At 42.6% G+C, this 15,567-nt stretch overlaps 1 protein-coding gene across 1 annotated transcript in view; it reads right to left on the bottom strand.

Moving 5' to 3' along the window:
- The window catches only part of UBE2G2 (ubiquitin conjugating enzyme E2 G2), a 76,842-nt gene that overhangs the window by 23,069 nt on the left and 38,206 nt on the right, over positions 1-15,567 (bottom strand). Inside the window, exons 2-3 of the mRNA XM_068246950.1 lie at positions 9,157-9,192; positions 8,207-8,252 (exon numbers count right to left, since the gene is read on the bottom strand). Of these exons, the coding sequence (XP_068103051.1) occupies positions 8,207-8,252; positions 9,157-9,192 (82 nt within the window). The remainder of the gene's footprint in view (positions 1-8,206; positions 8,253-9,156; positions 9,193-15,567) is intronic.

Here is a 15,567-nt window from a genome sequence, read left to right as displayed (position 1 = left end):
CATGTCTGCTCTCTTCTTGAGGGGTTAAATGAGTACACTAATTTGGAGTCTATTTTTACAGTGTCAGTTCAATTTAGTCTGTTCTAACTATTATGTAGTGAAAGCAGAAATTAGGAATTGGTATGTCAAAAGCATAGAAAACAAAATCTAAACAAAGTAAAAACAAAATAATACTCCTACGATTAAAGTGGATCTGAAATGAAATTTGGGGTCATTACTATGGGCCTCCTCACATAAATTAGTTTCCCCCTTAAATGTTTTCTCCTCTCCTATTACCTTCTAAGGTAATGAAGCTTCTCCCCTTATCTCTCCTACCACCTCCTAATTCCAAGATCACAAGCGCTCCTAGAATCGCAAACGCACAAACAACACAGAAATATTGAATGTGTTTTGCATTTGCATTTTTAAGATGATGGTAGCCTGAATTTCATACAGTAACTCATTAGTTTGTTCTGTTTGTTCTCTTCGATTTTACAGTTTAATGTAGTAGCAAAAAAGTTTCTGTACTGTGTTAAGCAAACAAATTATGTACGTAGAAAAAAAGTCTTGTAAAAGTAATACCTTTTAATGGCTATCTGATAAAGTTAAATTGTGCAAGCTTTTAGGCCTTGTTCACATTGCATTGTGCTTGCGCCCTCGCCGAGCAATTTTTTTTTTCAAATCGCTCTGCTCTGCGTGTTATAAGCACTTTTATAAGCGCTTTAGCAGAGCAATTATTTAAATCACTTCCTAACATTAGTCAGGAAGTAATTACTTTGCCCCTGGGAATGAATTAATACAATGTACTTATTCATTACAGCGCTGGGGAAATTGCTATACAAAGTGCTTTTTCAAGCACTTTGCGGTTTCCCTATAACCTTCCATTCAGGGCAAGTCGCCCTAAAAATGGTACATGCAGCGCATTTGTCAGCGGCAAGCAAACGGAACGAACTATCTCATTGGAAAGCATAGTGTAAGCGCTTTTAGGCTGCATTAAAAAAGAAAAAATCTAAAAACGCCTCTAGTGTGAACAAGCCCTTAGGGATATAGTCCACCATTTTTCTGGAATCACAGCGCAGATCCATTTACTGTAGTGAATGGGATCTGCAGCGCAGAGTAGCGGAGATGGCTGTGCGATCGTACGCATTGCATTCCAATCGCACAGCCATTTCCGCTAAATCATGTGAACGAGGCCTTAGTCTTGATTGTGTGAATTAAACTTTGGACCACTATTTGATAATCCTAGTGATTGCCTCCGTATGAATGCTGTAATCCCAAAAGTGAAGGAGGACTGACAGCAGAAAACGGAAGATGTAATCCAAGCAATCAACCCCTTTAACCAGACTGTGAACAAGAGAAAAATTTAAAACAAACTAAATAAATAGAGAATGGACATAAAAGCATGGACATAAAAATACTTTATAAAAATGTAATAAAAAAATAAAAATAAATAAGATTTTTTTTTTAACCCCAGTAAAATTATATTTTGGTAAGGTAACACTTAGGGCCCTTTTCCACCAGCGCGTTTGCGCTGGCTGAATCGCAAACCGCTAGCGATTTTACAATCGCTACGGTTTGCTTTTTAACATAGGAATCGCGGTAGGTCATTTCCACTACCGCGATTCGTTTTTTACCCGAACGCGACTGGACAGGACCACCACATATGTAAGAGATCATTCTATGTGTGGTTACATCTCCAGCACATCTTAATCCCTGCTGATATGTGCTTTATTCTAAAAGGACTTAAATGACAACTGAAGTGAAAGGGATATGGAGGCAGCCATATTTAATTCCTTTTTAGCAATACCAGTTGCCTGGCTATCCTGCGGATCCTCTGCCTCTAAAGATGGCCACCAACGATCCAATTTCTAGCGAAAAATCATTCGAGCGATTAGATAATTCTGATCGGAAGAAAAACCATTCACTACACCATCAACGAAACAATCTTTGCTTCCTATCTATCTAAACCAACAAGAAAATCCAAATTTTTATAATCGTTAGTAATACATTGTGCACATCAACGGAGATTACCGTATTTAAAACCAATCCAATCAACATTTCTCATCGCTCGAAAAAATTTTCTCTAGAAATTGGACGGTTTGTGGCCAACTTTATACTTTTAGCCATAGACCATGCAGCAGATCAGGTGTTTCTGACATTATTAGCTACAAGATTAGCTGCATGCTTGTTTCTGCTGTTAATCAGCCACTACTTGTAATGATCCGCTCAGCTGGCTGCACAGGCAGACAGCTGTTTGACCATTCCTTAAGTCCATGGGATGCAGGTCTCTGGATAAGAGACCTGTCTTTGCCTTGCAAGCTTCAAACCTGCTCTGCTGAGGAATTTGCATATACTGATTATGCAGATTGCCTAGTCTCCTCCCTTGAAGGCTTGCAGCATAAATACCATGTGCTCTCACAGTCCTTTGCTGGTCATGATGGTTTGTTAACACACTCCTGGAGTGTCAGCCTTGCTATGGTTTGCTAAAGTTATCTAAGAGTATTCCTGGGGGCTGTATTAGACACCCCTCTAGTACAGTCAGATTGTATGATTTGTATTGCCTGTTCTGTCTGTCTTGCTGTGGTTCCTGCTAGCCTGTTGCTGTACTTGGTTCACACTTGCTCTGGCAGTAAGAGCAGTGGATCTTTCCTGTCCTGTCCCTGAACCCGGATCGCACTCGCTCTGGCGGAAGAGCAGTGGATCTTATCTGACCTATACCCGTTTTCCGTTAGTCTGTCTGTCTTGTCTGATACGAACGCTTGCGGTAAGGCTCGGTAAGGTAACCGTTTAGCAAGCGTTCGCATTCTCTGTTTCGTGTTTGTGTGTCGTTGGTTAGTTAGGCGTGCCACCTCTGGCAATCGCCTCTCTCGCGATTGCGTTCCTACTTTGTTTCTACTGTTGTGTGTGCACCGTCGCGGGTTGGCGACTACATTGGTGCACACATATACATTCTGGCCCTGTGCTCATTCTCATTCGTAATCGCGTCTCTTGCGATTGCGTTCTCACTTGGTTTCCTCTGTTGTGTCTTCACCGTCGCAGGTTGGCGACGAGATTGGTGGACATACATACATTCCTCCTCTGTGCTTATTCTGTCTTGTGTCACTGTTAGCAATCGCCATCTCTTGCGATTGCCTTCTCACTTGATCTTCATGGTTGTGTGTTCATCGTCGCTGGGTGGCGACTAGATTGGTGGACACACATACACTCTGTCGCTTTACTCTCTCTCTTTAAGGGCTATCTTGCCTTGCTCGGTTGCAATTCGGACAATTCCCATCTGGCATCTGTGGCAGTACAGAGGCTTTGCTCCTCTGCACTCCACAGCTCCAACTGCCGGTGGGAATTTCCCTCTACTGGTGCTTGCACCAAAGCTGGGTTCTCTCCTTTCATACGCTTGTGGAGGTTTTCCGCCGTGTCAGCGCACGCCTTGTGCGCTGATCACGGAGATAATTCCACAATCGTTACACTACTGCAGCCAAGTACCACCTAGTTATAATCTTATATTTGACTATTTGTAAGAGCTGTGGCTTCACACAGATCGCCTGTCCAGGGTCGGTACCGAGGGCTAGCAAGTGCCCCAGTTTATGCCTATGCATAGTTCCATTTCCTTAAAGCGGATCCGAGATGAAACACTAACTATAACAAGTAACTTGTCTATATATCTTATCTAAAGTTTAGATAGTTTACACATCATATCTAGCTGCAAAAGTTTAAAAAGTGTATGATTATTTATTCCTGTGATACAATGGGGGCAGCCATGTTCTTTTTGTCATATTGTCACAGGCTAAGAGCTGGAGATGCTATCAGATTTCTTGTGTGTAAATTCAGTCCCCTCTCCTCCTCCCTCCTCCCCTCTGCCTTTGAAATCAATGGCTAGTAACACCTCCCCCTCCTCCTGCCCAAACTGAACTCCTGTAAGCCCTTGCTATTGTCTGAAAGTGCCTTGGCACTCTGAGGGCTGTGGGCGTGGCTTTTTTAGTTTATAGGGAATTGAACTATTAAAACAAAAACTAAAAAGTATTTGGCTTGAGGAATGCCCTATAAACTATAGGAACGGGACACAATTATGCAATGAGTAAAAGTTCATCTCGGATCCACTTTAACAGGTAACTGCCCCCGATATCTTCTGTGGACATAATCCCCTATTCCTTTAGACAACAGACTCTGTCCCCCTCCCCAAACTGGACGTTGGCAGAGAGATCTGCGCAACCTTGACCCCAATGTTCTAGCCACACCCCTCCACTCTCTTCTCCTCCTCCCTCCCCAGCCTAACCTGCCCCAACGAAGCGGCAGCTCAATACAACAGTAACCTCTCCGCAGCCTTAGACCATGCTGCTCCCCTGACCTTTCGTACCAACAGTCGCCCCAACCCCGGCACACTGCCCTCACAAAAAAACTACAAAATGAGACACGAGCTGCAGAACGCAAATGGAGGAAATCCCACCACAACAATGATTTCCTGGGATACAAGACCAAGTTGCAGACGTACCATACTGCCCTCGCTGATAGTAAACAGATATACTTCACTCACTTGATCGCTACCCAAGCCTCCAACCCACGTCGTCTTTTTGCCACCTTCAATGCCCTACTTAACCCCACTCCCCCCCCCCCCCAACCTCCACCCTCTCAGCCACTGACCTATCAAACTACTTTATCAACAAAATTACAACCATCCGGAGGGATATTTCTCTCCTCCACTCTATCGCCCCCGCCTCCCCACCACATCCGACTCCTGCCTCTTTCTCCTCCCTTACCTCCTTCAATCCTGTCACGGTGGAGGAAGTCAACCAGCTGCTGGCAACTTCACCTGCCACTTCCTGCCCCCTAGATCCGGTCCCATTTGATTCCCTGTCCTCACCCATCTGTTCAACCTCTCCTTCTCCACCGGCATCTTCCCCTCCATATTCAAACAGGCCACTGTGCTTCCCCTGTTAAAGAAATCTTCACTTGACCCTGCTCTGCCATCCAACTACCGCTTAATCTCTCTCCTCCCTTTTGCCTCAAAAATGTTTGAACGCCTGGCCCACCAACGCCTGACCAACTTCCTTAACTCCAATTACCTTCTCGATCCCCTGCAGTCTGGTTTTCGCACGGCCAATTCTACAGAAACAGCCCTCACCAAAGTGGTAAACGACCTTGCCCTTGCCAAAGCCGAAGGTAAATACTCCATCCTGCTCCTCCTGGACCTCTCCTCGGCATTTGACACCGTCGACCACTCCCTCCTCCTCCACTCCCTGCAGCTAATGGGCATTCAGGACCTAGCCTTAGCCTGGATCTCCTCCTACCTCTCCAAACGCTCCTTCACAGTATTTTTCAATGGCTCCCCATATACTCCTACACCCCTCTCAGTTGGTGTTCCTCAAGGTTCCGTCCTAGGACCACTACTGTTCTCACTCTATACTGCCTCAATTGGCAAAATCATCTCCTCCATGGGTTTCAATTATCACCTGTATGCCGACGACACCCAGATATATCTCCACACCCCAGATCTCTCCTCCTCTACCATGGACAAAGTCTCTGCCTGCCTCACATCCATTTCCTCCTGGATGGCTGCCAGGTACCTGAAGCTTAATTTGGACAAGACTGAGCTTCTAATATTCCCACCCCGCACAGCTGCACCCCTCCCAGATCTGCACGTCACTATTGAAAATACTACTATCCACCCTACCTCCCAAGCCCGCTGTCTAGGCGTTACTCTGGACTCTGAACTTTCCTTTAAAGCCCACATCCAAGGTATTGCCAGATCCTGCAACTTCCACCTCCGCAACATCTCCAAGTTTCGCTCCTACCTGTCCCCTGACACCACTAAACTCCTTATCCATGCCCTTGTCATCTCCCGCCTAGACTACTGCAATTCTCTTTTATCTGGCCTCCCCTCTAACCGTACTGACCCACTTAAATTGGTAATGAATGCGGCAGCCAGACTGATACATTCTTCTCACCGCAGCGCCTCTACAACTCCACTCTGTAAAGCACTACACTGGCTCCCCATCAGCTTTAGGATCAATTTCAAAATCCTGTGCTTGGCCTACAAATCAGTGCACAAGACCTGCCCGACCTAAATCTCTGATCTGGTCCACAGGCACATACCAGCCCGCCCCCTCCGATCCTCCAATGACCTGCGCCTAGTCGCACCTCGCATAACTCAGTCACACGCACGATTGCAGGACTTCACCAGGGCTGCCCCTACTCTCTGGAACTCTCTCCCACCAGCCGTCAGACTCGCCCCCACCTTTAATACCTTCAAACAAGCTCTCAAGACTCACCTCTTCACGCTCGCATACCCCCCTACACCAGCATCATAATATGTTCTGTTAGACCCCCTCTCAAAAGACGCACCTATTGTCTCCACCCCACCCTTTAGATTGTAAGCCTCTGGCAGGGCCCTTCTCCCTAATGTATCCAGCTTGATTATGCAATCTTACTCACAACCACCCTTCTTGTAGACTCGAACAGTCTCTATCTTGACCTATGACACTGTATTGCTATCAAATCATTTGCATGATCTTGTTTTGTTGTGAGTTTCCGTATGTTCTACCTGTATGTTAACCCATTTATCTATTGTGCAGCGCTGCGTAATATGTTGGCGCTTTATAAATACAATAAATAATAATAATAATAATAATAATGGGCTGTTATCTTACTCCTACTTTATCTTGATATTGATGTAGTTCCTAACCGACCCATTTATATTAACTAAACATAATATGTGTTGTTTCATAATGCCTTTGTCCATGTAACTTGTTTGTACAGTACTTATAGGGTTTTTTCTTTGGGGATTCTTGTAAGGGCCAAGAATACGTATGAGAGAAGTAGGGGGGAGACCGGGAGCCCAATGATGCAGTATCGTCAGGTATAGGGAGGATAAGAGTATATAGATATATGCTCACAAAGGTGGATTGCAGTTCCTGCAACCACTGTATAGGCCTGCAGAGAATTAACCAACCCTGCTCGGTACTCCAAGTCCTGCCAGATACTGGATGGTCACTTTCCCGTAGTATGATCCAGAATAACTGTAAAGCTATTACCTCCAAAGGAGGTCTGACTGGTAATGGGTAGGATGGCGGCGCCCAATGTGTGTGCTATTTCAGTATTTTAAAATACAAATAAAAAAATTATATAATAAAAAGACAGGTAATTGCTTACCCCTCCAGAAGATATATTTATTTAGAGGCGCCTTCACTCTATCCCCTATGCCAGAGTTCCCCAACCCTGTCCTCAAGGCCCACCAACACTACATGTTTTGCAGAAAACCACAAACATGCACAGGTGAGGCAATTAGTGTCTCAGCTGAGCTCATTAACTACCTCTGTGGATTTCCACAAAACGTTCACTGTTGGTGGGTTTTGAGGACAGGGTTGGGGATAACTGCCCTATGCCATCAAGGCTTTTTGTATTGACCTGAGGAAGCGGCCCATGACCCGTGAAACGTGTTGTCAGATTGCTAGTTCAATAAAAACTTTTTTTTCCAGCTGAACTGGTGTCTATATCTTCTGGAGAGGTAAGCAATTACCTCTCTTTTTATTATATATATATATATATATATTTTATTCGTATTTTGAAATACTAAAACAGAACACACACTGGGCTCCTGTATCCTACCCACTGTACAGTACTTATTTGTACAGTCTCCTGGAATATGCAGGCGGTATATCAAGCATTAGTAGTAATAATGGTATATTTTTATTTTATTTTTTTAAAAACTGTAGTAAAGGTTAGTGGAATATTCTATAGAAACTATATGGTTTTGCAGGCAAATGAATGATAATCTTGGGTTATCATAATATCACTGTAAATGTGGAGGCTGGAAAATGACAGATAATTCTAATAATAAATCACTGTTTTTAAAGTTATTAAAAATGTTTTTATTTCCCCTCCCTGCAGTATTGTTGGAATGAAACCAGAAGTGAAAGATCAACAAAAGATTCCAGCATAGGGGAATTCCTGAGCGAGAGAGTAGAAAAACATAAATATCATTTTTATAAGCTCCAGACAAGCAGGTGAGAGCTGTACATAACCGCCAATCCCCCCCCCCTGCGCTGACAGCGCCGACAACCCATAACAATCGCCTCACAGGCTGCAGCTACGGCCTGCTAGCACAATGCAGCCTGGGAAAATAAATGTATATGGGCGCTGTTTCCAGCACTATATATCTTCTCTATAGCTTTGCATGAACACAATGGTGTTACTGTTCTAGATAATAATATAGTGCATACTATGAATTACTCACATGATTAGAGCTTCCCATTCAAAGAAATTTTCTTCATTAATAGGGCCTGCAAGAAAATAATAATAATAATAATTAAACATGAATGCTCTATATAATCACAGCACAAAAGGCTTTACGAACGCAGGTCTGAACTGTGCATCTGCCATAATGAGAGCCACTTCCTACTTACCACAGCTACAAAATCTTATTTTATATTCTACTAAAACATCATGTCAATATGCCAGATAAAGCCAGTCATAGACATAGTTAATTAGAAATTTAATTACACTTCAGGTTTACTTTAAAGAGAAGGCATAAAGAGCAGGACCATTAGATTAGGACAGTCTGTTCCATTTATCTGTTATCCTTCTTCTAAAACAGAGCTATTATCAGTCATGGCTCCATTTCTTTGTACCTGTGTCTGTGTGTATGGTTTTGCATTCATTTTAGAAGGGTTATTAAGTTTTCCATATGTTTACTGTCTAATGTACCATGGGTGAAAATATAGCTACCACAAACCCCACCGTTGCTGGGGGGAAGTGGGGACGCACCTTAATACAGAGTGGCAGCGGGATGTTATACATTACAATCCATCCCAGCAGACTGTTTTTAGGCTGAGAACAACTGTTACAGTGTGTACACAGGCATCATTTCTGTTGCCCGTAGGGATGGGGAGGAATAACGCACCATAGAGCAGCATGAAGTAGGAGGGGTAAAAAGCAGAACAAAAATGCCGGCCTGCACTTGGGCAACATGATTCAGCAGGCCGCATCTCTGACCGAGGCATCAGGGGGAATCAGTGGCCACCTTACACACACTATAATGACAGAGAAAGAAAGAATGACTGTTTCGGCAACAGACGATCAGCTGAGATGACTGATTTTGGCCAAGCAGAGGAGTTTGTAGACACCTTAAGTAAAATACAATTTGAAAGATTCATAAAAGAAGAGCATGTTATAAATAACACTCACCTGCCACAATCCCCTCTGGTGGGTTCAGTGTCAGCTCTAAAATAAAAATATTAAAATGAGGAAGTTAGTCTGGAGGCATCAAGTGCTGAGATGAGATGTTGAGTACTGGTAATTTATTCAATCTTTTACCATTGTGAAAAATAAAAAAGGTGTATTTCTGTAAAAGTTCGCCTACATCCAGGATGTAGTATAGCCAACACAAACACTTCGATAAATCCTATAATCCTATATAAATATATCAAACCCAACAACTCTGGCAATGCTCAATTATAAGGACTGTGTATATTTACCACTGTACTCCTTGTTACTAAAATGTATCTGACTGCTTCCTGTTGATTCGTCAGTCAAAATATCCATATAAGGGAAAAGGTCACTGTTCTGCCTGACACACTGAAAGATTAAACTGCATTGGTGTTAATCCCCTGCTTCTTATGCCTGTTGCTCCACCCAGCTGATGATTCTGATCACCTGACTTTCACAATGCAGTTCCCCAGTGGTTATTGAGCACCACAAAACAAGACACAGTACAGGAGGCCTAAGGGTTCAACCAACAGCCGACCGTCCTCAACGTTTAATGACTTGATCGAACACCCCCTGCACTGAGATGAATGTCAGTGTTCTTCTCAATGTGTTTACCCTAGATTGAAGGCGGTTGTATGGTTTGTATTTAAAGAGTAATATGAACACTCCTCTAAACTGCATAAAATGTTGACAGCTGTTATCATAGAACACTGCCTGTTTATGTATTGCCAATAATTGGAATTATTATTTAGTATTTATATAGTGCCAACATCTTCTGCAGTGCTGTACATAGTATACTGTCAATTTACTGTCCCTCAGAGGGGCTCACAATCTAATTTCTACCATAGTCATATGTCTATGTATGTACTGTGCAGTGTATATATTGTAGTCTAGGGCCAATTTAGGGAGAAGCCAATTCACAAATCTGTATGTTTTTAAGATGTGAGAGGAAACTGGAGTGCCCGGAGGAAACCCATGCAGGCACAGGGAGAACATGTAAACCCCACGAAGATAGTGTCTTGGCTGGGATTTGAGTCGGGAACCCAGCGCTGCAAGGTGAGACTGCTAACCACTATGCCATTATGCTGAGAATGAGTATAGATATTACATAACCATATGTGCTGTGGCTTCTATCATGGACTAAGGCAGGTTTCTTGAGGCTGCTTTCCTCACACATTCATGGCACAGCTCAAATTGATTGATGGGATTGAATCAGGAAAGGTCTGGTTAATCCAAGTAAAAACACAATTTTCTACATTCTAACCACTAGCATGGATATAGACCTCAAGGGCTGGAGGTCAACATTGCCCCAAACCATACAATAAAAAGATCAATTTTTTCACCAATTCAATCATTTCAATTGGTTGTCCCGAACAAATTGAGAGCTTTTTTTTTTGTTTTCCATCGAAATATCCAAATCGAATTTCCCATTTTTTTCCCCATTTTTGGAGATTGGAAATTTCAGACCAACTTTATCAAGAATTGTATGGTGTGTGATGGATTGTCAATTACTTGATGCACAGTTCCAATCAATGTTTTCTGAGCTTTCAATTATTTTATTCATGATTGGGGGAAAATTGAACATAGGTGTGTGGTACATTGGTCAGATCTTTGAATTTTTACAATCAGAAAAATGTATTGCTATTCCTAAATTGAACAGATATTTAAAAAATTGTACGGTGCGTGGCCATCTTAAAGAGAAACCGTAACCAAGAATCGAACTTCATCCCAATCAGCAGCTGATACCCCCTTTCTCACAAGAAATCTTTACCTTTCCTCAAATGGATTATTAGGGGGCTCTGTATGGCTGATATTGTGGTGAAACCCCTCCCACAGTGTGATGTCAGGACCATGGAGTCAGCTCGGACATAAAACTGTGGGAGCCTTGTTGCATTGTGGGAAATAACAGTTTCCGACTGCCAAAAGAGCAAGCAGCAGCTACTTCCACTGACATCACCTGCCAGCAGTAAAAATGTCGCCATATGATACATTTCAGAATGTAAATCAGTGAGAGGAAAGATTTTACAATGGGCGAACACAATCATTTACACATATTTATTGTAAAAATGATGCACTTTTTTTCATTAATTATTTTCACTGGCGTTCCTCTTTAAGGTCTTGTGCACAGAAGCCAACATTCACTCCTGATTCAATGAGCAATCCAATCAAACAATTGAATAGTCCAAGAACTGACTGCAGAATTTACTGGCTGATATATCATGGGTTGTTACAACAGTTATCAAGCCATTGAATGTGACAGCAAATACAAATAGATTGTGCATGTACCACAAACATATATGCTGTAATACACAGACAGTTTTTGTCATTGTGTTCAATAATAACAAAACACCAACAAAGCAATCCTTTGTGTATAATTTTCCTTCGATACATACTGCAATTTGTGGAAGCACAGAATAAGAATGTTGTCATACAATGTCTCGCTTGATAATGAGCTGGCACCGAACACGGAGATTTCAAAGACTTCAGCCTCCTCTCTTACCCACATCCCATTTGTAATTACTATTTTGAAGTTGCGCCTTGTTTACATCCATTATTAGTGGAGGGACTTTGTGCTTATGTGGTTTTCTAACCTTCAAACCTTTCCCCTGCATCTTTGAAGTTTAGAGATGTCGTGACTTAATAGCTGAAGGAATAGTAAAGGGTACGCCACGCAGGGCGATTGCTCTAGTCAGCTGTTTGTCACTCAGCTGCAGGACATGAGTGCCAGACCTGTGACTCATAGGGTGCAATGCAACAAGGCTGGACAGTTACAAATGGAACCATGCTTATTTCAGATGGAAAGGCTTTAGATATAAAGCAGCAGCCCGTGACAGACGGCAAAAAGACGGCTGACCTAAAATTAACCATCGTCTGAGTCAGACATTTAATTATAAGGGGCTACATTAGCAAAAACAACTTTTACATGGATAAATGGAGCCTTCCTCACTTATTACAGTGCTGCCATACAAACAATTTTGTGAAAAAAAGGAGGGGAGGGGGGGGGGGGGCAAGTTAACGTATAGATGCCAGGAAGCATAATATAACCTGATCAAACACATTGTTTACAGCTACTTTATAGTGTTTCTAAAGAACGTGCAGAAATCTAAAACAAAATCTAAACTGAGATCTCATATGTTACCTTTTTAGGTAAAACAAAGCTCTGCACCTAAAGATCCTGTCTCAACATGGCTGTCTAGTGAGTCCATTGTTACATCCAGCACAAGCACCACTCAGTATTTGGCCTTTACATCATTTCCCTCATACAAATGGATCCACTGTAGGGACACTTTAAAGCAGGGGTCTCAAACTCGCGGCCCGCGGGCCATTTGCGGCCCGCGATACAATATTTTGTGGCCCCAAGGCCCCAGAGCTTGTAGGGGCCCCCAGTGGCTACAAGAGGAAAAAAATTTTTTTCAAATCGGCCTTATAGTTTTTGAGAAAATCGATTTTAAAGTTGCAAAGGAAAAAAATACACATTTAAAAACCCGCCGACTTTAATGGTTAATAGCAAATCCACCTTAAATGCTAGAAACCCTAAATTTGCAGGATATGTTAAGGAGATCATTAGGAATAAGAGGAAAAAACAATTTTTCAAAAAGACCTTATAGTTTTTGAGAAAATCGATTTTAAAGTTTCGAAGGAAAATAGTATACTTTTAAATGCGGTAAATGTCACTTTTAGTAGCAAGCCTAACGGTAGTGTAATTTTACATGTATCAAAAGAAAGAGCAATACATTTCCTGACAGAGTTTCCAGGGGGTCCATACGCAGCCGCAGCGCTTTGGCCAGGTATCGCTATACAGCCGTAATATGGCTGTATGAAGATTCCTGGCATTTTTTCCTATTTTCCCAATTTTTTTTTTTATGTTTAGAGTGGGCGGGCAGAGGCGGCGATCCGCCGCGATTGACGTCAGGAGGGGCAGAGCTGAAGCTGAAAGCTCTGCCCCTTCCAGGAAATGCCGGCGGATTGCCCCCGGGGCAATTTGGGGGCTCTGCAGCCCTCGTTTTGCGGCGGGGACACGTGAACTCCCTTATGCGGCCCAGCCTCATCCTGACTTTGCCTCCTGCGGCCCCCGGGTAAATTGAGTTTGAGACCCCTGCTTTAAAGGGAAGGTGAGGTGAGAGGAATATGGGGGCTTCCATATTTATTTGCTTGTAAACAATTCCTAGCAGCCCTGTTGATCTTCTGGCATAAATAGTGTCTGAATCAAAACCCTGGAACAAGGATATGGCTATTCTAGTAAAACCTGAGTCAGCTGATTTAGAGTACCTGATCTGCTACATGCTTTGTTCAGGGTCTATGGCTAATGCTGGGAATACACTGAATTGTATGCGCCGGATCGAGCCAGCGGCTCGATGCCGGCGCGTCACTGCTCGTCCGCACGGATCGATCCCTGCTCGTCCCCGCGGGCATTCCTTATCAGCCGCTCGATTCCCTGACCGCGGGGATCGAGGGGGGAATCTATCCGGCGGGTCATCGGACCTGTCGGATATTATCAATCGAGCCATCAGCGGCTTGATTGATAAGGAAGAAACTCACCGTGTATGCCAGGCATAAAAGTATAAGAGACACAGGATTAGTTGGACTGCCGGGCAACTGGTATTGCTTAAAAGGAAATAAATATGGCAGCCTCCATATCCCTCTCACCTCAGGTTCTCTTTAACTGCCACAAACAACTATAGGTGTTTTGTACTTTCGCATGCATGCACCATGGACACCTAACGGCTTTTCAGTACAAAACTAGTTCCACTTGCTGCGGACATCTATAGGTGTCGGTTTCCCCATATACCCGTGCCCCATATTCCTATGCCATGTCTAAACGGTGTGCAGGACACAGATTTGGCTCAGAACCAACTTTCTACTTTACTTGAAATATGAAACTAATTCTAGGGTGATACCGATTTATGTAAATGTTACTGCAAGTCTATGCAGCTTAAAAAAAGGACCAATAAAATGCTTTCACTACAAGATATGATTGGTCTATTTTACAATAGACCATTATAATAATTAGCATAAGGCCTCGTTCATATATTCTGCGTTTGGTGTGCTTGGGAAACGCATCAGAAAACGCATGGACAAAACGCGTACATTTGTACGCGTTTGTATGCGGTTTTTAAATGCGTTTGTGTGCGTCTTTATTTAGTATGCGTTTTTGGACACCTGGACATTTCTCAATAAAGGTGTGTTAAAAAAAATTTGTTTTTTTCTTTTCTTGATGTCACTTCCTTTCTGTGTGGGTTTTGTAGGAAGTGTGAAGGTGATAGGAGTGTGAGAGAGGAAGTGAGTCACGTTGTCCATCCCCAAACGCATCGCCAAATACGCATAAAAAAACGCATGGTCATGCGGCCATCTGCGTTTCCATTGACTTTCATTGCTATGCGTTTGTTCGCGTTCCGCACACATATGCATGCATCTATGCGTTTCAAAAACGCGTACGTTGGAAACGCATAGATGTGAACGAGACGAAAAGCAATGCATTGTTTTTGCCCTGCACTAAAAAAACGCACACATCCGCAGTGGGAAAAAACGTACAGCACCGCATTTGATGTGAACGAGGCCTAACTCTCAATCATCTCAAATGTCTTTGAACGGCAATAACAATTCTACTGACTAATGTGGACTTTGGTACATGTCGTGTCGATTTGGGTACAAGCAAAATCTGGCATCACTTTGCATATCCAGCAGTAAGCAAGAATATCAAATTTGTGTGGACATAACACCTATGGAGTTTGAGGCTGTGTTGTGTCCACTTGTAGCTGGATCTGGCTGCGTGCTTTCTAGCAGGAAACTGGGTATTATGCTAGGCACACACTATGAGATTTTCTTGCAGATTTACGGTCAGATCAATTAATTCCAACATGTCCGACCCGATTTCCGATCATTTTCTGATCGCTTTCCAACTTATTTTCCATTCACGTCTATCGGAAATTGATCGGAAATCGGATCAGACATGTTGGAAATAATCAATCTGACAGTAAATCTGCCCAAAAATCTCACAGTGTGTACCTAGCATTAAAGAGACACTGAAGCGAAAAAAAATATATGATATAATGAATTGGTTGTGTACTATGAATAATTACTAGAAGATTAGCAGCAAAGAAAATATTCTCATATTTTTATTTTCAGGTATATAGTGTTTTTTTCTAACATTGCATCATTCTCTAATATGTGCAGATTACACAACACTCTGCATTCAAAATTATTCTTTCAGAGCAGTCTGTGAACTAATGACCTCTCCTCTGCCAGAGAAAAAGTAAATAGTTAAGGAACAGTTGAGATAATAAAAGTCAGAAAACAGCCCTCTCCATGGCTTTGAAAGTCGTAGAGATGAATGGCTTTTTTGTATAGAGATAACAACTGGAGTTTCTTAACTCTTCCTGTACTGGAAAC

The sequence above is a fragment of the Hyperolius riggenbachi genome, chromosome 7 (assembly GCF_040937935.1).
Source record: "Hyperolius riggenbachi isolate aHypRig1 chromosome 7, aHypRig1.pri, whole genome shotgun sequence".
NCBI classification, from domain to species: Eukaryota; Metazoa; Chordata; class Amphibia; order Anura; family Hyperoliidae; genus Hyperolius; species Hyperolius riggenbachi.
Note: the sequence above shows the minus strand (reverse complement) of the source record. Positions and strands in the feature narration are given on the sequence as shown.